Genomic DNA, 24934 nt, shown 5'->3' on the forward strand with positions numbered 1-24934 from the left:
GCAAAGCTGCCCCTTTACACGCTGCTTCCCTCCCCCAACGACAAGGCTACATCACTTGCCACGAGTAACAGAATATTGACTATCAGCTGCCATAAGGGGAATTATTACCAGCGTTACTCAAATCGCATCAGCAGATACGATGTGCCGAGCACCGAAAATTACAGTCAGCTGCTCCTCTGACTCGACACTGAATCACACTGTGCAATCCGTCTGTACGCATGTCCTGCCAGAGCCGCCGGACTCCTCAGCAGAGCTTCCACACCTTCATTTCTATTAATAATATAAATATGCACTGTGAGCTTTTGCGAATTACCAGATGAATTTATCTCGTGTGGAAGTTACATTTTCTTTTTCTTTTAAACGAGTCAGCCAAAGGAGCTGAAAACAGAATTCAAGTACGATGATGGGTGGGAGCATTTTAAGTGATTGATTTTGCAGCACAATGTGCCCTATATTTATTAGCCTTTTACTCTAGGTCTATTTTAATTGTTATCTGTTCATGCATGCTACACCATATAATGAAATGCTCCCATTTCACTAACAGAGCAGAGAGTTTTTTATGTGTATCTCTATTAATGACCCTTAATTAAGTTGATTTTAGTCATTTAGTCATGATTTTCCTCTGGTCAAGAAGTATTTTTAAAGGGAGATACTGCAAATGAACTCTCACATAAGCTGTTTCCTAATGCTTCTTGTTTAACAGTTACAACAATTTATGAGCTGTTTTCAATGAATGAGGTGTGGGGTGGCCATGTAAAAAAAACGCTCATGCACATGATTCATCAAATGTAATTGTTAACAACCTTTTTTTTGTATTTATTTAAGAAAGTTTTCTCATTTCCAAGCAATTAGCAAATGCTACCAAAGTAAATACTTCATGACAGTTCTATGAAACAATAAATACAAGAGTACATCTTAAAAAGAGCCAAGAAATAAAACAAACGTATTTTGAAGTAATTTAGTCATAGTATAAACAGAAGCACAGTACTAAAATTATTTAGGGTCACTAGAATTAACATCCAACTGATGTAGGAAATAAAATCAACTTGCTCTTGATAAAGTAAATCTTACGTAATATATATAAACAATTAAAGACAAAAGCGTTGTTCAGGGAACTGATTTTAAAACAAGTGATTTAATTTTTTTTTTTTTGACCTGAAAAAAGAATGACCATGAAAATTTTCTCAGTATATATGCATTTGGGGGTAAAACACTAGAGATCTGTAATTTGTCTTGTCAGGTAATTTTAATGTTATATCACAGTTTTGCTTCTTTCAGCAAATATTCATTTTGCTGAATCTTCAGAGGAATAAAGTTTAAAGTGAGGTACTAAAAATCACTGTGAGTAATAATTTGTGGAATTCAATCAATGTGACCAGGTAAGAATACACAGCTTTTCACTGTTATTTACCAAATATTCCCATTTTTCAATCCAAAGCAATGGTTTGAAAGACCTGTACTTGTAATTACAATTCTGCCTAATAAAACACTGACTTTGTAATCCCTTTAAAGATTACAGCTTCAAAAATAAGATGGGAAAGATTAAAGGTTCTCTCCAACTCTGTGTAACCTGTGTAGCAGAAGAACAGCTCACATTTCACAGGCAATAACCTGTGCATTTGCTTAAAAAAAAAAAAAGGGGAAAAAAAAAAAGAACAACATAGGGAAATGCCTGAGGCAGAAGTTGAAACTGATTGGGCAAAGTAGAGGGACAAGAGCCCTTGAAATTAAACAAAAGCAAATTCATTCTGTTGACAGATGTTGATTACATCAAAGCCACTAAAAAACTTTTTTCCTTTTTTTTTTTTCCCCCTTTTTTTGCAACTAATACCTCTGTGTTTCCTGTAGGTTAAGGATGTAACGTATCTTAATCAACAAAACCCAACATATAATAATTTTTAAATTTGGTAAAAGTATATTGTAGCAAGGTCTTATCAACAGACTTCTCCAAACAAGAGTGTATTCAGATGGTCATGTCTGCATACCCTTGCTGGTCACGGCATCATCAGCCCCTTACTTCCAGGGGTTAACTGCTCTGGCAGCCAAATAAAATACAGAGAGAGCTGTGTAATTATGGAGACAGTCAAAGGGCAGACTCTATTTTGAAATCTATTTGCACAGACAAGGTCTTCCAATTTCGCTTACAGGAAACAAGCTGGTAAAGGGGTTCTCCTCTCCAGATGCTTTCCACACTTTTTTCCCACATCAGGAAATCATGGACATGGACACCATGCAGCTCTGTTTCCTGCATTGCAGGACTCTGTCATTACAAGAAGAGCATATCCATGCTCGTGAGAAATATTTCCTCCTAATTGCCCATATTAGGGGAAAGCAAAACCCACGAGGACTACTGAAAATGCAACTATGAGCAATTTGTAAACAGGACGCAGCCACAGCTGTCACGATGGTACTGGAACTGAGAAAACAGGAATGAAAGGGTAAAAACACTCTGATTTTAATAGCATGATTGGGGAAATGAAATATTCATCAGGATAAATGTGACTTCAGTTACAACAGCAACACATTGGTGAAAACCTCAACGGCATGCCCACTACTGTACCTGGATAAACCCAAACACAGACCAGCATCTTGCAAACGTCACAGTCTAATTGGCATTGTTTTATTTAATTATTGAAATTAATTGGAAATTAACAACCGAAGTTGTTTAGTTAATAAAGGCATTAACAGAATTGCTGTTATTGTTATTCTCATTTGAGCCAATATAGCGAGGCAACGACCAAACGCCAACTGACTCCGAAGGAGCAGAGTCAGCTCCTCTACTGACCACTTGGACTCCTCAACAACACTGAAGAAAAGTCCAGTTTGGCTCTCAGGACCAGTTATGCTCCCTGCTAATTAAAAATCTGCCCTTACTTCATGGAGGGTGGAAACCCCAGGAACTTGTTTGCTATATGCTAATAAAAATTACTTTTCTAATCAGTTGTAAATTCATAAACTATATAAAAACATGTTCTTGTTTAGCTTTACTTATTATGACTTAGTCTAGACCAGCACACTAAAACAATGAATCAGTGCCTTCTGGAACAGTGCTGTTCTTTCAATTCATTATTCAGTCAAACTTAGGGCCAACAAAATAGCTGTTCTGCAAGTTGGTAAACTGGGAAACCACAGAGAATCAGAACCTCTTCTATTTACAGGAAGGATGGCAGCCTAAGGGTACTTCATCCCAATAATAACAACATTCAAGTAATGGTGCCCAGGTCATGACAAGCCATGACCCTCCCCATAGCTCCTGCAGAAAGCTGGCTCGGTGCCACCTTTTATCAGCAGCAACCGACAGCACAACTTTAACAAACAAGAAGAAAAGGAAAAATTAATTTTATATCCTTAAAAACCCCTTTGACCAATCGAGGAATCATATACACATAAACACACAGAGGCACACCAAGCCAGTATAAGAAATAAATTAATTGACTGAGTAAAATTCTCTTTCCCATTTTATTCTAGGATTTAAAAAATATAGCATAAAACCTAACAATATCTTAATTATATTCATGCACGTAAAAGGAAATTAATTGTCTATTTCAGAAAACAGGACTGAGCTGTACAGGTTTAACTTTGGGAATAGGGCACTGTAGTTCTCTAATAGAACCTTCCATCCTACTGTTATTCCTACTACATTTTCTCTCTCTGATAAAATAACACAAGTAGAAAATAAAAAGAAAGTGTTGCCTAAAGCAGTATCACAGCAAAATGAAAGAAGTCAGGTACAAAAACTGGACAAAGCAATATTAATAGTTTCACACACAGTTAATACCAGGGGAATTTAGGCTCCAGATCACAGCATCTGGCAAGTTTCAACTTCTATGTCTAGCAAGAGAAACACTCCTCTTATGTTACTGCATTCCTGTATTGAGTAAATTAATTTATCATAAAGTGAATAGATTAGAATGAGAAACATATCTCCACAGGCTTGCATATTTAAATACACTTTCAATCACTTTCTATCTACTTTTAGTTTTTTTAAAAGATCAGAGAGGAATTACTTTTGCTTGAAAAACTGGTTATTGATTTCACTATTTTGGTTTTGTAGGGAAGTAACAACTGTTGGAACAAGTTACTCGGTTTAAAATACAGCAGTTGTTTCAGATCAAAATAATAAGCTATTCAAATAGTCCTTATACATGCACACAATACCGAATCTTGTTGTTAATATGCACCCACCCACAGCTTTAACATTCATTGAATCCTACTGGGATAAAATCTTTTCAGGTGCTCTGTGAAACAACTGTTTTTCAGCTGGCATGGTTATGTCCTATATACACGCCTAATACAGTATTAAACATTAAAAATAAGTCCTATTTTAACCTCTTAAATTTCCACCTGAAATGGAAAAAATATGCCTGAATCACCACAAAAAACATTTCCCACAGAAACCCTGCCAGTGGGGAGCAAGGCTGCTGAAATAGGAGCAATCTCTGCACAGAAAATTTAGAAGTGTTCCTGAACGTCGTATGGGGATTTTCTGTGTACCTTGAGACACAGGAAGAGAACAGGCAGTCGGGAGTCTTTTCCCCACACAAAATATAAGACCCACTGCAATAATTACTTTCAATACACCTGCAGCCAGATCTCTAAGCATACAAGGTGATTCCCGAACAGTCAGCCAGTCTCATCTCAAAATTGAAAAAAGTGTACACTGCTAGCAATTTGCAAATGAATACCTTAATAAAATAAGATTACATTACTGCCCATTTGATAAAAATGACAGCTAGCAGTGTTTCTTGTCTTGTATTAAATGTTAATTACTTATATTGTCCTGTTTTCAGATGAAAACACAAGTTACATTAGGTCAGCGAGTCTTTACTGAGAAAACACATACATGTCCTGAGCTAGAGTGAATAGTGTAAGGCTGAGGAATTACATCCTATAACCCAGATTTCAAAATATATGAACAGGTAAGTGTTAGAGACTACAGCTGTTTCTACTAAGATATTGTGGTGGTGGTGGAAACAAGCTCTTATTTTTTTTTCAAGATGATCTGCACAAGGAAGATGTTGCAGTCAAGGGCTTGCTGCAGATAACTTCTAGTTATTAAAACATTTCTTTTACAACCTGTCAGTCATTACTATGTGCTATTAATGCGTAACTTGGAAGCTTATTTACAAATATGTGACATTTGAGTCACTGAACAAATTATAATGACAGGATTATGGATCAAATTTGGAAGAGTACGGTACAATGTTTGGGAGCTGGTGTAATATTGGGGGGGGGGTTTAAATACCTTTTGCTTATCTCCTTCCTTAACATTTACAAAGACCTCTTTCTTATCATTAAAGTCCCTGTTTATCAAACAGCGATACAGGAAGAAGCTGTTTACATTTTCAGAAGTACCAACATACATCACTTATGACAAAAAAAACAAGCACTCCATAAGAAATTCTCAATCACTGCCAATCACACGCACTAAAATATACATAAACCAAAGCACGTGGTGTGAACTATATTAGGTTCAAACTGAACATAGAATTACAACTATAACAAACAAAACCCAAATAATTACAAGTGACTCATAGGCCTATTTACACATCTCACCAAACTGCTGGAAAGATAGGTAACCATAGAAACCTGACAGCCTAAATTCAGTACTTTAAAATTTGTATTTAGTTTAAAATGCTGAAAATGATGTTTCTATTTGACAAAATCCATATTTTTAAAGGCTTCAGTTTAAGCTTTGGTACTTAAATAAATGCTTAAAATATTTCATGTCTTGATTACTTTTAGATTTGATTTTATCCAAGTAAAGATTACAGTTTACCCTTTGTAATATAAAATGTTAATGCATTTTAATGCTGCAAATCAATATTTCTAACATTTCTTTAAGGACTGAAATTAAATAATGATATAAACCAAACACTCCTGTACTTACTGTTAAGTGTTTTGCATATACACTTTTTCAAGCTGCACGCTAACAAAAAAAAAAAAAAGATTACTCAAATTAACTGTTAAAGCTGAAATGCTAATAGCCTTTTCAACTTATAGTTCTTTTTCACCGACAATTACAATCTGCGTGGCTTAAAATTTAATACTATGATTAGTACTAATGTCCTATATTTTACTTCATAATCTAAATGAGTAAAATAGTATTTTTGTAGTTCACTGGCTCTTATACTTAGGCTGTAATGTTCAGTGTGTATTTCATTATGCAGATGAGCAATGGATGTCGTCTAACATGATTTAAATGGGTCAACAGTATTTTCCTATTCACATTAATCATCCAGACAGCCACAAAAAAAAGCGGGGGAAAAAAAAAAAAAGCCTTGAAAACTAACCTAGGAAATCTCTTTTTATCAGTGACTCTTCCCATTAGTCAAAGCACAGCAAACCCCTGCTGCAGGAGAGGGAGCAAAGCGGGGAGCCAAGGCTGGTGCTGTGGCTGGTGCTCAGCTCCCACGGCAGCCGGGGCGGCAGCGGGCAGTGCTCCTCGGGCTGCCCGCGGCCCTGTGCCAAGAATGATTCTCGTCCCACAAAGTTCAATGGGAGCTGTGTGTTGACAAACTGAGCAAATTTGAATCGGCAAAATTCTTTCTTGGCAGAGGGACATGCGACTGTGCTGAATGCAAAGGCGTGCTGCCTGCTGACGCCGCGCTGGCAGCCGGGCTGCTCCTGCCTAAACACGCTTGTTGGAAAACTCCCACTGAAGTCAAAGGACACTGGATCAGGCCAATTACTTATAAAGCACATTAAAATTAAGGGCTCCATTCTCAAGCCATGTAACCATCATCTACGGCCCATTTAATATACAGTATATCACAAATAAAGCGGTAATTTATAAATAGCAGTGCTTCTGTGGAAAGGGAAGCTGCTCTAATAAATACCAAAGGGAAAGAACGTAAGTACAAAACAGGCAGAAAACAACAGGAAGTTGAGGTACCAAATATTCAAAATCACTTATCCAACGAATATAAAACTTGGATTAAAAAAAAAGAAGGCGATCGTGATTCCCTCAAACATGGAAGTATTGCTGTGGTACAAAATCTCTGTAAAGGCAGAGGTAACACAGTGCAACGGGGCTGGCAGAGCTTGTCTGAGAAACCCCACACTGTTCATGTCACAGGGCAGGTCCTGCTGGACAACACAGGGAAGGTCCAGGCTTCTCAGAGAAAGGATGCATGAGCTGCGAGGCCATGGACAGGCAGGCAGCAGGACTCCTTACCTCCTCCCTTACTGCTGCTCAACAGTGGCTTTACCAGCGACCACTCTTTGCATCCATCCTTGTTTAGAGACACTGATATCAGCACAACCATTGATAATTCCATTTATTTTCTAGGAACAAATTTTAAACCTTAAAACTTTGGCTGTGGCTTCTGTTGGAAGTAGCTGTTATTTACTAAATAGGTATCAGCGATACAGCACGCCACACCTCTTTCCCAGAATTGATACTGGCCACTCACTTGCTACCACAATCTAAATTTCTGATTTTGAGACATGAAAACCAGTAACATGGCTTGAGCACTGGCCACTGGCTTTCTCTGAGAGCCTTCGCTATGCTTCCTTTTCCAATCTACAGATGTAAATGAAGGGCAGTAGGAACTGAGCTTCAGCTTTTAAAGTAATCTAATTGACATATGGCAAAGTAGGAGGTTTCCAAGTATTCAGACCTCACAAGACTTCATTTCAGCTTTTCTCTGCACAGATAGTAAATCTAGAAGAAGCAATAAATGTTTTGCTTTCCACAACATGAAGATGATCTCACTTGCCAGCCAAATATGACAGGCATTTTTTTCAGAGCAGACTTAGCTGCTTTGTCTGTGAGGCTGGGCAGCAATCCGTTAAATTCTTCATGGAGATATCCCACTTAAACAATTAGTATTCACAAACTTAACTCATAATTTTTAGATTGTCTTGCACAATTCATCAAACATCCACCTCAGCTCTCTTTTTTTCTTCTTCTTGTTGTTGCTGCAAGTTTGTGGTTAAACACACAGATTTGCAATAGTATTGCTCACTGGAGAGACAGAGCAGTGTGGGGGCAACCTGAGCCTGCAGCTGGATCTCCCAGTTGCTCTGACGGGAGCCAGTTGCTTGCAAGTGAGGATAAGTTTCAGCCAGAACACAGCTGGAGCTTTGGTTAGATAGAAAGAGCTCCAGAGGCAGAACTGACGCAAGAGATAACATCTGTAAAGATACAAATTGCATAAAAAGAAGAATTTTTGCAAAGGCTTCCCATTCAATTTGACACAAAAAGAGAGCATTTTTACTTCTAAGCAGCATTTAACAAGAGTGGAAGAGAAGGCTGCACAGCTGCTTGTGTGTCATGCAAGACACAGGCACATATTGCATTCCTCATGGGAAGGACTGAAAAAACAAATAAAAATGGGCTAGTAGTAAAGCCATGCATCTGTCAAGAAGCACACATTGATGCTATTAAGAAAGCTCAGTGATCCTGGCAGCCCCTGCTAAATCTGATAGTGCAGATCCATCTTGACAGTGCTTTACTAAACCTGTGTATCTGCATAGACGTCTCTATTTTTCTGGTGATTTCAGCTGCAAAGGCACTACTTTTCTACTTTAAAAGTCAGGTCGGTGAAGTTGTTCATTAAACCTCTATACAGATGTGATTCCTGATGCGCTATAAATTATTCTGATGATTATAAAGTAGAGCTGGACAGAGAAAGTATAAAACCCTCAGCTCTGGAGTGAGCACTGGTGGTGCTCCCACAACTTTCTGCAGAAGCCCAGCTGCAGAATCAGGCACCTTCTGCTTTCAACTTCATATCTTTGGTCTGTCTCTTGGAAGACTTTGGTCCATCATCTGGATAAATTCTAAGTGAGAAGCTTTGCTGCTAAAATATATGAAAGATGTGATAACAGAAGGTATATGTTACAAAATTGTAGCTGAGACATATACAAGAGGGGGTTTCTCAACTCCTTTTGACCCTAATTTCATTCCCAAATCAGCAAATTCAGTGAATTGTGCGCTAAGAATCCCACTGCATATTTTCATAATGGAAATCGTGAAGTCCATTTAAACCCATGCACGTGGCCGACTGCAAACTGATATAACTGTGAATTTGAAGACCCTGGCCATGACTTTATAAATGTCAGGGCTCCTGATTCAAATTCACTGTGCAGACAGCTACAGCAAAGTTGACTCTGACTTGGCTGCCGATGCTGCAGTAGCACATGCAGCAGAAGCGATGTGCCTGTGACTCTGCAGTGCCTGCTCACGGTGCAGTGGTTGGCCGTCCTTCGTCACCACTTGTCACACCAGAGGGGACACAAGAGAATTGGTGCCTTTACTCCAGCCACCTCAGCAGATTATTATTTTCAGCTGGGTGAACTTCCAGCTGGCAACCTCCCACCAACCCCTCTGCAACATCCAGGTAGGTCCTACAGCTGGGATACTGTTCCAGCAAAAGCTGCCAAGGTTTGTCTACCAGCTACTGTATTCCATACCTGATTTTGTGAAGCAGTTTTTACGAGAGAGTCACGTGGACAAAATAGACTCCAAATGAACAAAAGCTGGACTGTGTTTATCAAGCAGGTGTCGGAAATGGCGGCTTCTCCTGCAGTCTTTGGGTTGCACTGCAATTAAACGTTTTGCCACCAGACACGTATTAGCTGAGGAGAGTACTCTACAACCCAAACCTGATAGACAATGTGACGATACCACTCAATAAAACACCGGGACACAATTATACCAGCAAAGTAATTCTTGCTGGTACAACTTGATCTTTTAGAGGAACTAATTTAACCATTCCCAGGAAAGAACTATTCTCCTGACTTTCTGCTGAATTAGTAGGGTCTGCAGAGCATGAACAAATCTTTTTAAATGCAGCAAGACCTACCATTTTACTTATTCCTTTAAAGAACACCCATTTCCTTCAAGTCACTGTCATGAGCCATAAGAAGTATGTTAATAATCATCAGTGCAGAACAACCAGCAATAGTTGTTGGTTTGGAAATGAGACCTGTCTTGTCACCGCACCAGGGTTAGTTAAAAAAGCACATAGTAATGAAATTAAGACTCATCACTGCCTGCCATTTCATCCACAGTGCAAGAATGTGAATTGATTCTCAGATCTGCACAAATCACTGTGGGAAACGACTCAGTCCCTTGTCAAACCAGGACATCTTTGCAAGATGACTATCTACTTTGTCCAGCAGAGAAGGACTTCAACTCAACAGTTCTAGACAAGTTTACAAGCACATTCAAGTGCTATGCACCCAAGCAGATCTGCGTTGACCACATCATCTAGTACATAAACCACCTCATTTTTATGTAGAAGGAGGTTAGAAGCTCACTGCTGCTTTTCTCCAACTCCATCTTCATCTGTGTCTATCAGAAAATCTGAGACTGAAGAGCTGGAATTTATGAGAGAAACAAACAATTTCTTTGCCATATTCTTTCAATGTTATGCCACATCTGTTGACTTTCATAATTTTATAAACACATAGGGCAGGACCTTATTTAGGTTTATATACAACTAAACATGAAACAGATAATTAGAGAAGTGTAAACTTTTCTTTAGAGAACACCTGATATGCCATTAGTATTAATGTATAAATGTAGATGCTGTTCATTACTGCAGTAGTCCTTTAGTTCAAAATAAGCTTGATCTTTGAAATAAAAATAAGCTTGATCTTGAAACATAGTTTTAAACAGGTATTGTAACCATAAATAAATAACTGAAAGTAAACAGTCTTAAAACATGAAAACTGGAGACTTTATACAGCTGGTTAGAGTGGCTGGTTATTTATCATCTAAACTCGAACGAGAACAGTGCGACTGCCAAGAACACTCATGAAAGTTTTCTCAGGCTGCACACTACAGAGTACGCCTGCCAAAAGCCCTCTGAGGAGCTCTGAAGAGCCTTTTATTCCCCTTTTTATTCCCCTTTATTCCCCATGCAGCAAGGCAGTTTGTTGAACACTTGGTTTCTAACATTTTCCTCTTTGTTCAGAAATTAAGAAGTAAGCGGAAAGACATCTACTGATTTAGAAAGGACGATGCCTATAAAAGGAGAGCTCCCCAGGGAACTGGTCATTTAACAAGATAAACAAACAAACTTTCTATACTTTGTTTCCATGTCATAAAACATTTCCAGACTGTTTCCCCTGCAAATAATGTTTTTAATATGAACTAGCTTAAAGGAAGTAAAAAATAAATTAATAATTTGAGCTTCCCCTATCCAGGAGCATCTGTAGTAACCACTTCCAAGGAACAGCTGGTAATCATATGGTTACAGCCCTTTGCCAATGAACAGTTCACCTTATAAATACTACCTTAAATTATTTCTCCTAAATCCTTTTAAAGATATAGCAAAATAATGCAATAACTAAGACAAAACAGAGAATTCTGATACTTGCTATCACGATAAACATAGCGCCATACTATATTTTCCTGCCTAAACTGCATCCAGTCAACTACAAGACCTTACTCTGTGACAGATAATTTTTCATGCTTACTCTCTCACATTTTACTCCTACAATTAAACATGCACTATTATGGTTATGTGTCACACCTTATAAAGTGAATGGGACTACACTTCAGTAATTGTGAATCTTTGTAAGACGGGGCATTTGTTTCTTTCACATCTCTAACGTGATACAGTAAACCAAGATCAGGGTCAAAGTATTTTATTATCCACTATTTATATAGCGCAGGAGAAGCCTGGGTGCAGGAATGACCAAAATGAAGGATGAGTAGACAAAGGGCTGATGAAACTTGTGCAACATGGCAAGAGCTGCTAAGCAGAAGCAGCGCAAAGAACAGGAGCTTTGGTGATGACTGTGCAGACTGACGGAAAGGTCAGGGAGAGAAAAGTTACCACAGTCCAGACAGAAACGTAAGAAGGCAGGAAGGCAGGAAGCATTGGCAAAACAGGAGAAGTTAGAAGATCTGGGAATTTGGCAAACAAAACCCAAGACACACAGAGAGGGTAAGAACTGACTGATTGAAAAGAAACCCTTACTAAATAATAGCCTGGTTTCGAACGTTAAGAAATGGTTCCTCTTAAATAATAGCCTAGAGTCTGTTTTCACTCTAGATAACACCATTGGACCAATGATGTGATCTGAACTTCTGAACACAACATACTAGTGACTTTTCTTAAATGGAAGCTAGAATCTGACTTCATACAGCGCCTTTCATACTTAGTGTGTAAGAAATTGCTTTAAATACTGGCAGGCAAACAGCCATTATGCACTCAAGAGCTCATACATAATAATACTTAGCATTTTTATAGTGCTTTTCATCTTCGAAGTGCTTTACAAACAACTCATTAATTTCAACCAAGGCACCTGCAAGGTAGATAAATATCTGCATTGTAGGTGTAGAAAGACACAGAAAGTTCAGTGGCTTATGCAAGGCCATGCACACCACCAGCCTCAAAATCCCCTGGCTCCTAGTCCCATAAAGGACCTGAGCCCCACTCTGTGTTGAGATCATGCCTTCTCTTCAGCTATGTAGCTGCAGGAGAACTTGTCTTATTGCAAGAACGGCAGCAGACTAGCAGGAGAGCCTCCCTATTCCGAAGCAGATGAGCTCCCAAGAACTGCTAGGTCTCACCAGGACCACCGACCCCAGGAAGTAGGATGCCCACAAGACACACATCATAGGTTCTCATACTGATTCACCACCAAACAGCGAGCCGAGGAAGCCTTTGCACTGGTAAAGCCCTCTGCCTCTCTCCCCTGTTTATTCCGCAAACTGCTACACAGTCTCCGGGGCAGGAGACTCCTACAATCCTGACAACAGAAACCTGAAGCCTGTGGCCTTGGAGTGTGGCCACAATACAAGAAAACAATTTAAGCTTCACTTCTCAGGAGTTCTCTATCAAAAATTCAGAGTGAACTTTGACTAGCAATAACAATAACTTGCTCCCTCGCTGGTGACTGGAAAAAAAATCTTAATGTGATGATACCATGATCATACATTTACATTTTTTGAGGTTTAAAAAAACCCGATATGAATTTTTTTTAAAAAAAACTTCAGAAGTGTCAAACCTGGAGCAAAATGAAGCCGGGAAGACATGAACTGTAATACAATACCTGTACTGTGATGCAGCAGACCTTCTATTCCCTTACACAGAGAAAAAAAACCTATAAATTTTTAGTAATAATATTTTCATTTCAGATGTTTGTTAGATTTAAATAAGCAAACCTGAGAATCTTTATTTGATTAGTCTTCACATTGCAAACCTAGAGCTTTACAGGTTCTCAAGCCACTGTAGTTACTTCCAGGGCAAACAGCTCGTGTTTATAAAAACAGGTCAGTCAGATAAACTCTTAAAATAACAGAAAAGGCAATTTCTTCCACACTTTTTCTTAAGATATCAGGGAAAAAAGTCTCTCTACAAGTAGCTGCATAAAATATTACTGAAGTAAACGTAAGCAGTAAAAGATAAATGAACAATGGCAAAACTGTATGTAGCTAAAAGAGTAATTAACATGTTCTGCCTGCCTGTCCAGTCCAGCTGGACATAAAACCTAGAATAGGAGGAAAGAAGCAGCTTCTAATTACTCTTCCCCATCTCACTTTTTTTAAACTCACAAAAGAAAAAAAAAAAACCAAACAAGATCACACAATCCTAAGCAACATGAAGAAACAGCTCCTGATCATTAAGTGGTAACCATGTTTCCCACATTTAGAAGAATTTTAACATAATGATTGCATTTACTTTGAAGTGGGCTCGTGCCTGACTGCCAAGTTCACGCTTTATTAAGAAAAATGTCAAATTTGAAATTTACAACTCCTGACAAAAATAAAGCATATTAGGGCAAACTAAAAATAAAACATATAGGAAATGTAATTAAATTTAAATAGATTGAACACTCACTCTGCAAACATAATAAAATCCTAAAATTTTCCGAATAAAAAAAATCACCGTGATAGTATCCTGTAGCTAAAATGTTATACAATGTTTATATAATGCAGCTTTTCTAATGTAATTAAACAGATTAAAGAGAAGCATACAGGGACTAAATTAAAATATGCAACTGCATCCACTAAAATCTAGAAGCATAAAAATAATAACGTAGTACAACTCCTCTCCCAACATGATAACACCAGTGCTGCAACAGGTTTTGTTATTTTGTTTAACAACTTGTCACTTTATTGGTAAGCAGTAATCAAGAGATGTCAGAGTAACTTCTTTTGCTTCCTGTGCTCTTGCTCTTCCCTGCTTCTGTTTTCAGTCTAAGTCTAAAAAGAATCTTTTTTCCTAATTACTAGCAAAGGAAAACCAGATCTTACTCACGGTGAGGTACACCTCTCAGTAGTACAAGTCAATGCTACGTAAAAACAACAAAGAAAGTAATAAAAGTAGGAGGCGAGGCTTGAACAGTTTTCTTTCAATTCCCTTGGGAATTGCAGTACTACAGGGTCTTGGATTCCCACGCAGACGGGATCATGTTCATCAGTTACAGCAGCTCCTCTGGGCCTAAGTCCAGGTAGACTGCTTGTCTAAACTTGATGAAATATAGGCGCCATCAGGTAACAGTAGTGGTCAGGGAGACTCCAGAAATGTGTAACTGAAAACTGAAAAATGAAATTAAAACACTGCTCTAGCCAAACAGGCTCTTTCTACAGGATGCAATAACTGTAAGGCAGAGAGTGTACACCATACAGACAGCTCCATGCATACTTTCACTTGTTTTTTTCACATATCTAATATGAAAGTTACACCAGGCACACACGTATATTTTAATAAATACCGATTTTAAATAAAAATATCTAGGAAAGAAACAACGGCAACAAATACACACAGCTTGATCAGGCACAATGCCAACAACAAAAAAAAAAGAGCAATTGCCCTATTACCTGCTCCCCCTTCCACTTCATTACTTCAAAACATTTTCAAATTAAATTTTAATGCTAATAAATATTGCTAGATTGACAGCAGTGGGATGTGGTGTCTAGAAACACTGCAAGCTATCCAGAGTTGGCACATCACCACGTCAAACTGTCAAAGAGAAGAAGAGGCAGCGTGTCTGTCTTGACAGAGGAGCATTTCCAAGTGCTATAGGAAGGTACTTGTTTGGCGCTGGGGGAGAAGGAGGAAGGAATGAATAAAAGAGGGAATATTATACAATTCTAGGTCGAGAACATCACTGTAACTAGGGGTCCTACAGGTACCGTTAGCACAGAGAAGAGCTTTAACAGACTGCACACGTGAACGAGCACCACTCTGAAATCTTCGTTTGTAATAGACCACAACCTCACCCTCTCCCCCTAACAATACAGAGAAAACCACACAAGATACGAGGTGCAGCATGTCAGACCAGCTCGGTTCAGTTCCCCCTCCAGAACTGGAGAACACCCACAACACACAGCGTCCAAACTTCACAACAACATTGTATGTCACGTTATCTAAATGTAGGAAGCCACTACACCTATGTCCACTGTTAAACTGTGTGTTAGCCTGCTAGCGTAGGAGCAGCCTCTAGGCCCCGTTTCATTCTGTCAGTGCCGCATGGCCATGAGACCCTCCACAAATTACTCCCTGAGCGATACAGTTTCTCCATCCATCAGCTAGTGCTTACGATTTCAGCCCCTTTTGTCTGCTGTAGCTACCTGCGCTGCGAGCTCTTGGAGGCAAAAATGTTATACTGTACGCTTACAGGGCAACTGATACTGTGGTCTTGGTTAGAGGAGCTGTGTGCTCTAAAATATAATTCATAATTTGAGGTCCAGAAATTCTTTAGGGGTGATTCAGTCCCTCATTCTTTCTCTTCAAATGCTACATACTACAGCAAACAAGCCTAGAGACCACCAGAGACCTGTGATATACTCGACCACTACTCCTGATGTTTTAAAGTAGTGGCATATGCAAGAACCAAGAAGCCAGAGACCTCGCTTGCAGTTTGATCCTGTACATAGGCTTGGCAGGGTCATATTCTGATGTAGATTTTAAGAGTCTGAATCATTCTTTAATTTAATCCCTAAAGATTGGAAAGTGGTATCTTTTATTTCACTGATTTGCTGACCAGCACCACACCAATGGGCACCTTCCCACAAAGCAGAAAACTTTTTATGTATGGAAATGAATGGCTACATGAGTAGACATGGGTCAGTAAAGCTGTCGATGTGGCAGCAGCTTGAAGTTTCAGCAGCTAGCTGCCACCTAAAAGCTCTCAGGTGACGCCTAACATCACTTACAGGGATCCCTTAAATGTAACTGCACATGAAAACACCGCTGCTTTATAAGCTGCTCTCCCTTCTGCATCAAACCGAATCGTGGAGCTGCCAAACCGAGCACAGCCTCCACTATGGGGACTTTTGATCTACTAGATCAACAAGTTGGATCCAACTCATGCCACAGCTGGATATCTGCGAAAGATTTTCTTTTGTTTAAAGGCAAACTTCGCTAATGTTGATTGGGAAACCTAAGGTCACTGAGAAACCACACCCTTCAAATCCACCCATAGCCAGAAGTGATAGATCTTGTCAGAACAAAGGGGCTGTGTGCTGCCAACAATACATTACCTCTCAACTGAAAGAAGAAAACAATTAAACACTTTATTGAAAGGGGAATATTTTTTCCTCTTGTGCCTCAAACCATGAAAGTGCATGTCTCCTCCAGAGTTACTCATTGCTGCACTGTTGAAATGGGAATAATTCCTTGTCTGCCCGATTATTTTCAAGACAGGCATGAAACTACCTTAGGATCAATTGAAAAATGTTGAAAGTGTACTACAATCAAATGGTTTGAACTTCCACTGAGCGTCATCTGCAGCTGATAGCGCTAATGTTAAATTCTGGAGACATGAGTCTGTCTACAAATTAATGGAAAATGTGAATTAATATTTTCTTCTAGCTAATTGCCCAGCTCACATATTGCACAGTGCAGCCAAGCACCATTTGATATTGAAAACTCTAGTGAAAGTTTTCAATCACTTTTTCTCATCAGCCAAAAAAAAAATAAAAATCAGAATTACAGGACATGCATTTCATTATCATTCTGAAGTACCAGGAAACGTGTAAACAAGTCTCCCCAAAACTGTTCTCTGTATATGCTAATGTTAATTTTTAAAAAAAGCATTAGCTACAAGTATTGAAGGTTACCACAAGTGAAGATTAATTTTTTCAGCTGTAAATTTTTAAGTTTCTTTTTAGCGGTGATGAAGATGTGGATGAAGAGATACTTTTGGCATTTGAATATTAATAGTGCTAGGATTTTTATGAGTAATTCCTGGCATGAGAAAAAATTCATATAAGTTAAAGTTTATGGTTAAATACACTTACCAAAGGGCAAGCTACAAATTTTTTTTAAAAAAGAAATGTAACTCCTATTTCAAAATGCGTCATCAAAAATATGGAAACAGACTAATTCAGTAGCATATGGCAGTTAAAAAATCTGGTACGCATGCTTTGATTTCAGCAAAAAAAGAGAAAATTACCTTATTTTGAATTCTTCTTTCACTTCCTCTTAAAAATATTGAAAAGTTTGCAGTTCACGAGATCATGAGCATTATTAAGGGCTGCACAGTAACAAAATGATACGGACCCTGTGTACCAGAAATATTGCTTAGTAAAAGATTCAGTAATGCTTTTATGGATAACTCAAGAGACAAGAGTCTTGTACTAGACAGTCATTACCACTCCATCTTCTAACACAAATTCACTCAGTTTCTTAAGTATGGTCATGTTTTATGTGAACTTCTATTCCAATGCAGGAGTGGAAAAAAAGAGGTATCCATTTGGTTAGAATGCACAAGCAGCTTAAATATTGATAATTATAAGGATCAACTCCAAATTAAGCTTAAGGTAACGGAAATTACATGTCCTTAAAATACAATTCAGAACCTTATTTTTCACAGGGGTGTCCCCTGCTTCCACAAGGAACTGTAAGCACCCTTAACGGCATTCATGAAACAAAGCTGACTGCAGGTGTTTGATGAATTCTGGATAATAAATAAATATTTAACGAATAAAAGTAAGAGAAACATCTGAGAGATGTATTGCACACTATCAGTTTACAGCGACTTAACTTTGAAACTCTGGACAGTAATATGCCAGAAAGATTATTACAGAAAACTCATTCATAGTTAGAATTAGGGAAGCAAGATCAGAAATCAGATGTATCAGTATTTAACACAGTAAGTATCTCAGTTTACAAAGGAAGTCTTCTCAAGAATTATTTTCCTGTGGCTTAAAGTCCTGAAATGTCATTACAAGAAATGAGGGGCTTCTACTCCATAGTAATGTACTCACCTAAATGAATAAATCAGTAAGAGACTACGATGCCTTAAACCATCTAAGTTTTATTTGTAGACATGCAGCTCTTTCATGTCTTCTACTTCATTTTATTACCAATGAAGTAGCACAGGTGCAATTACTGCAATAACTGAAACTGTCACAGTTTACATTTACAAGACAATGAATCACTATATAATCTGTACTCTTTGTAACTACAAACTGTGACATGACGCACTGATTTCATATGTCAGTGTTCTGGATGCTTCTTAGTTTTATTTTACAAAACAGTAAATGTAATTCACGCTTCAATGCATCACCTGTAAAATCCTTTTCAAATACTCTTCAGGTGAGGGTGGCAGCTAAAATGCAACTCAGCCCACTGCAAGGCCACTCTGAAGTGCGGTGTTTGAGCACACAGAATTTCACAAAGCTTTGTGGAAGCCACTGGCTCTTACAAAGTTGTGTCCCTTCACCTTGGGCTGACAGTGCTGCAATTCTGACACTAGCAAGGAGAGAACACTGAAATGATTTCCCAACATGCCTTCTGAAAAGGCACAAACTGTCTTTTTACCTTCCTACAATGTTTCATTCAACTTATTTTCTTTTTTCAAATATAATAAAGATTTTTTAGGCTAGCAGAGGTCCTTCTAATAGCTGGAGGAAATATTTAACCAGTATACAGACTTGCAAGATCTCTGCTGTTCAAACACACTTAGCTAGAAACAGTTTCATAATAAACAGAATTTTCCTTTCATCATTTATAAAAACATAACTTCAGAAATATGAAAAAATATCACAAAAGAAGCTATAAAAAGTAATTTTCATTCAATTTAGGTAGAATAGGTTCCCTCAGGTGAACAGAAATCTAATTTAAATCACTTCTGTCTTTCAGCATTTGCAAATTAAATTATACTGAACTATCCAATTCAGAGAAAATTGGATTTAGTTTAATCAGTCTTGTCTGAACTATGACAGTTTTACTTTTGCAACTTCTGGGAATGCATATCCACTAGGGAAGCTGAACAAGGTTTGATGCCTGGTGGGTATAAAAGCTTAACAAATTTGCATGGTTTGGCTCTCTTAGCTGGATGACAGACATCAGGTTCCTAGGTGTGAAGGGGGCTGGAGGCAGCGGTAGGGCATGGACACATGACCAAAACAATATCCAGAGCAAAAAGGTATCAGGCATAGAACTGACAAAGTAAATAATGAAGAACAGTATGAGGCTGCACACTAAATTTCAATTCATTTGAGATTCAAACAAAACCTGCTTCTGTTTGCAGGTGTGTTATATATTAAATGCTGTGATTCCCTTCTACACTCTCCTACGCATATGAAAGAGTGAAGGTTTTGGTAGCTGTTAGAAATTAGACAAATAAGAGACTCTGAAGGCCAAATGTTGCAGCTCTTCCCAGAGTTCATCTGGTGCTCAGATTCAAAGAGTTCAGTCAAATTGAAATTTCCTTATGTATATGAGCCTTCACAATATTAAAAAAAAAAAAAAAGTGGCACTTTGCACTGCAAAATTCAGGATTAACTCTGAAGAAAAGGCCTTTACATTTTCCAGTGTTTTTCAAGAATTTCGGATAGAATGAAAAACAAAAGTACAGCTGAAGATCAGGATCAATAACATGAGAGAAGGGATTGACATCTTATTATGTCAGCTATACAGCACTGCAACGTTACGCTTTAGCTAAAAGCACACAGCATTCATTTCAATGTTTAAGTTAAAATCCATGTAGGATCGGTGGGGGCATAAAAGATTCCACTGTTACACATATGCTGGGACAAGCGGCCGATGCCTTGGCATATCCATGATATTAGCAGCAAGCACAGAGCAAACGGCTGGTGTTCTCATGCTTGCTAGCTTGTTGAGTCCTTGGAATCTTTACCAAGACCCGTGAGTTAATAAGAAAAGAATGCATTAGATGGAAAACATGAAGATAAGGGGCCCATTGGTGGTAAATAGTCAGTTGCACTCTATCACTGTAGCTGTGGGATTCTTAGAAGTGGAAAGTCACTGGGGTAGCTGCTGACTGGGTGGAGAAACACTATATAAGGCTTTGCGTCCACTCCATAAAGTGATCTCATTTGTCACCTCAGAACGGGGTCCATGCCTCAATCGCTACAGATTGGTCTAACCCCTAGTAATACAAAGAGTACTTAGCAGTCTTCAAAAAAACCCTAATCATACAAGTCTTTCACCAAAATCATTTTGAGATGTTTTCTTCTGTTCACACATTTAAGATGTTACAGCAGGTGCTGGAAAGAAACACTCGCAGAATGGTGTGCCCCAAGAGCTTCCAATATTATTTAATGTGAGACAGTGAAACACTGAGGGGAAGGAATAAGAGGTAAATAATACAATGTCAATAACATAACAGGCTTTTGCAGCAAAGGACGGCATCTTGTACAACTGTTCTTACGCATCAACAAGATAATAAGACACATGGGTGTGATTGACCTGTGACAGGTGATGAGGTAGAAGCGGTGCTTTTGGGAGGACCTTGGAGAAAGAGGGACTCAACGAGCCATTGCACACCCTGGAGTGCCAACTGCTGTAAAGTTCTGCGACAGAACCCATTGGTAGAGGAAACACGCATACTTCCCCCAGGTTACTTTCGCTGTCAAGCACTGAAATGATCACAGCAAAACCAGCGCAGGACATCCCTGCACTGATTCCTGCCATGGGGGCCTCAGGACTCCCCGTCACACCTGCTGCCATGGGTGCTGACTGGGGTCAACGAGCGTTGAGCAGGCAAACCAAAAATGCTAACAAATAAACTCTCTAAGACTTGTTTTTGAGTTTTAGAAAGTGAGCATCGTTTACCAGGCCTGAGCAACACGAGGGAGCGATCCCCATCAACTGCACGCAGCCAGACAAGAGCTGGCAGCAGGATGTACTCCTCATTTACAGGAATGTCTATAAATTTTCCCAGAAATCTTTATGCACATTCTGTAAGTCTCCGAGGCCTAACTGTAATGTTGTTACAAACTTCACAACAGTCAAAACTCTCGCTGATTCGGGGCTGGCTCCAGCTCCGCCCGACGGTGCCACAGCGACAGGGAACGCTGCAAACAGAGGGGGTGACAGGAGAAGGGACACCCGCTCAGCACAGACCGCGCTGCACACGGGATTTTCTCGTCTCCAAAGAACGAGCAGTGTCGGGAAAAACATTGCTGGGGGGGGACATTCCGTCTAACTTTCAAAGAACACAGCGACTGAGGTGAAACACGCATGGTTGGACTCGATGATCCAGCGGGTCTTTTCCAACCTAGTGATTCCGTGCTACTCAACTCTACTTGAGCTTCAATCGCAAACATCCCACGTTCATAGAATCATAGAATAACCAGGTTGGAAGAGACCCACCGGATCATCGAGTCCAACCATTCCTATCAAACACTAAACCGTGCCCCTTAGCACCTCGTCCACCTGTGCCTTAAACACCTCCAGGGAAGGTGACTCAACCACCTCCCTGGGCAGCCTCTGCCAGTGCCCAATGACCCTTTCTGTGAAGAATTTTTTCCTAATGTCCAGCCTGAACCTCCCCTGGCGGAGCTTGAGGCCATTCCCTCTTGTCCTGTCCCCTGTTACTTGGGAGAAGAGGCCAGCACCCTCCTCTCTACAACCTCCTTTCAGGTACTTGTAGAGAGCAATGAGGTCTCCCCTCAGCCTCCTCTTCTCCAGGCTAAACACCCCCAGCTCTCTCAGCCGCTCCTCGTAAGACCTGCTCTCCTGCCCCCTCACCAGTAGCGGTAGCGAGGACACGCGTCACCCACGTGGGGGCTGCGCGTGCCGGCTGGTCCCCCGGCTTCCCCCGGGCGCTCCGACGTGGCGGAACCACCCCTCACCTTCCCCGCCACCCCCGGTGTATTTAAGCTCCTCGACGTCGAAGCGAGCCCCGGCCCCGCGGCGGCGCCTCCCCGCCCCTCGCACTCACCCCCGCCCCGCAGCACGCCGGCCGCCCTGGGCGCCGCCATCTTGACCACGTGGAGCGGGGGTCACGTGGGGCGCGGGGTCACGTGGGGCGCGGGGTCACGTGGGGCGCGGGGTCACGTGGGGCGCGGGGGCGGGGTGGGAGTTCGCAATGAGGGCGGGGGGGCTGGAGGGTTGTGGGGAGCTGGGAGAGGTGGGGCGGTGTAGCCTGGAGAACAGGAGCTTGAGGGAGACCTTATCGCTGTCTACAACTGTAGAGATTTCGGTGCTGGTCTCTTCTCCCAAGTGACAGGACCACAGGGAACGGCCTCAAGTCGCACCAGGGGGAATTCACGTTGGACATTAGGAAGAATTTCTTCACCAAAAGGGGTATCGGACACTGGAACCGGCTGCAAGGGAGGTGGTGGAGTCACTATTCCTGGAGGTGTCTAAAAGATGCGTAGATGAACTGCTCAGGGATATGATATAGTTAGTAGTAGACAGGTACGGTTCGACTGGATGATCTCAAATGTCTTTTCCAACATAACAATTCTATGATTCCGTGATTCTACGACACTTTCTTGCCAGCTGTACACCAGAGATGTGGCACAGAGACAGCACTTCCCAAACTGGGACTCAAGTCTCAGAACAGTCGTGACCGTGCTATGCCGTGAGGGCTGGAGCTCTCGTGGAGGGTGCTGAGGCCCTGGCACAGGCTGCCCAGGGGAGCTGTGGCTGCCCCATCCCTGGAGGTGTTTGAGGCCAGGTCAGATGGGGCCTTGGGCAGCCTGGGCTGGTGGGAATGGTCCCGGCCCATGGCGGGGGCGTTTGAACTAGGTGATCCTTAAGGTCCCTTGCAACCCAAACTATTCAAAGTAATTGATTCTATGAGCTACGTCATAATTGCTTTGTTTTATTTTTTTAATAAAACTTCTTTTTGTGTGTGTGAATCAAAAGACGAACTACTCATTATGAAGTAGGTTTTTACTGTTATATTTGTTGCAAAGGCCTTTGCAGAATCTGAAGAATAAACCTTGAACCCTAAACTTCAAATATTTTTCTAGCTATACTCATTAATTCATCTGCACAGCCAAACTTTGTGCACTTAGAAAAGATCTAAAAGTGCAAACTTCTCAGTAGAGCAGCATCTTGCCAACCTCTCTGCAGTACAGGTATCACCTTACATCAAAGAAACATCACACAGTGTTGGTGTGGTATGTTTCCTTTGCAGTCAAATAAAAACCAAACTAAACTTCAAATGTCCTTTTACCATTTTCATCTTCCACCTTTTTGTTTCCTTGCCTGCATTGGCCTACCTGTATGAACTCTTTTTTTTTGTAAAGCACGTTTTGCAGTTTTGAAATTGTGTCCTCACAGCCAGTCAGAGTTTGTGAAACACTGTTAGAGGATGTAAATCCAACAGCTGGCAGGCAAATATGCTTGAAGGAATCAAGTCACTAATGAAAAAATGAACACAATGCATTAGGGTAATGGTTGCAAGAATAGAGGGAAGAACCCAAAATGTAGAAGTCATACAAGTATCCTTTCTGATATCCTCACACACATGTAATGACTGTTCTAACCTTACGCAAGCACGTGCATACACATTGGTAACCTGTGGGAAAAGTACGCAAATTCTCAAATAAGAACTGACACTGGTTGTGTATCTCCAGATATATTTATCTCCTGGGAGGACTGTTAGTAGTTTTTAACTTCAGATGCACAAATTTTACAATTTGGTTAATAAGAATAGACTCCAAGGTCAAGGCAGATGGGAATGCTGATGTCATTTACCCCCCCGTACTCCAAAAAAACGTACCCCCAAAAAAATGTATGAACTTAGAAGTTACACTGCGACTAGTTCTGCCTTTAAGGAGCAAATTCCAAGCATTCTCTGATTTAAAAAAAAAAGAAAAAGAAAAAAAAAAAGTGCTTTGATCCTCTCAGTGGTCCTCTATAGACAGTACTAGCAAAAGTGCCTCACTGAATCAGCTGCCGCAGTGCAATAGGCAACCTATCAGTGAGCTCATATCTAGACCGCATAGTAGTTTAAGGATCAATACAGTACTTTGCACTGCCTCCAAAAAATAAAAAAATCCACTTCTCATAGCCACATTCTGCACCAATTGACATGATTCATCATTGTTACTCAGTGAGGGGAGAATGCTAGGATTTTAACAGTAGAAAAATAGAGCTAGAAATAAATTAAGAAACAGCATTGCTATAAGCTGACTGGTTACACCCTGGGAGCCTGCTGCTCACTGGTGAGAGGTATGCATCCATCTCATCTGCAGGGCAGAAATGCACGTCTTCACTTCGTTCCTAATTCTACACTACAGTAGAATTCAGGAGTTTGGATCTCATCAGGCATCATTTTATCTCGCTCCTTTTACTAAGAAACGTAGATAACAGATATAAGTTTGTTAGGAGTTTATACTAGCAAAATGAGGATGAGTAATTCAGAAAAGGAGAGATACACTATTCTAATACAGCAAACCTGAAAAATCATACTCTGCCATGCTCAAGTGCTGTCACCAAATGAAATATGTCACCCTTTCTGCATGTATATAATTATTCAGTGGAGCTTTGTCCTATGTATACATGAAATCTTATTTAGAGCAATCTAGAAATATGCTTCTAGTTTAAGTACAGTGGCTGGATACTTCTGGGATTAGGCTTAGACTGCTTAGACCTTCCTGTCTAAGATTGTCTTAAAAGATGATTTAGTTCCACAACTGTTTTTGCTGATGAGGTTGGTGCTGTTTGAGTCCTGCTCTAATCGCAAATGGGTGGGGTTTTTTTAGTGTTAGTGTTCATCTGATCCTGAACTTTCTAAAAAATACAAGCCTCCT

General features: G+C 40.1%; 1 protein-coding gene across 3 annotated transcripts in view; it reads right to left on the reverse strand.

Moving 5' to 3' along the window:
* METAP1D (methionyl aminopeptidase type 1D, mitochondrial) overlaps positions 1 to 22161 on the reverse strand; it is a 46483-nt gene extending 24322 nt beyond the window's left edge. For 2 of the 3 annotated variants that reach the window (XR_011337740.1, XM_069861122.1), the window contains exon 1: positions 22108 to 22161. Coding sequence is in view for 2 of the 3 variants with exons in the window: in XM_069861122.1 (XP_069717223.1) it covers positions 22108 to 22147 (40 nt within the window). In the remaining variant the exon portion in view is untranslated. Of the gene's footprint in view, positions 1 to 2145; positions 2759 to 22107 lie in introns of those variants that run through there. The other variant, XM_069861123.1, reaches the window with a different exon arrangement.
* Between the last annotated feature and the right edge of the window lie 2773 nt (positions 22162 to 24934).

This window comes from Phaenicophaeus curvirostris, chromosome 7 (assembly GCF_032191515.1).
Source record: "Phaenicophaeus curvirostris isolate KB17595 chromosome 7, BPBGC_Pcur_1.0, whole genome shotgun sequence".
NCBI classification, from domain to species: Eukaryota; Metazoa; Chordata; class Aves; order Cuculiformes; family Cuculidae; genus Phaenicophaeus; species Phaenicophaeus curvirostris.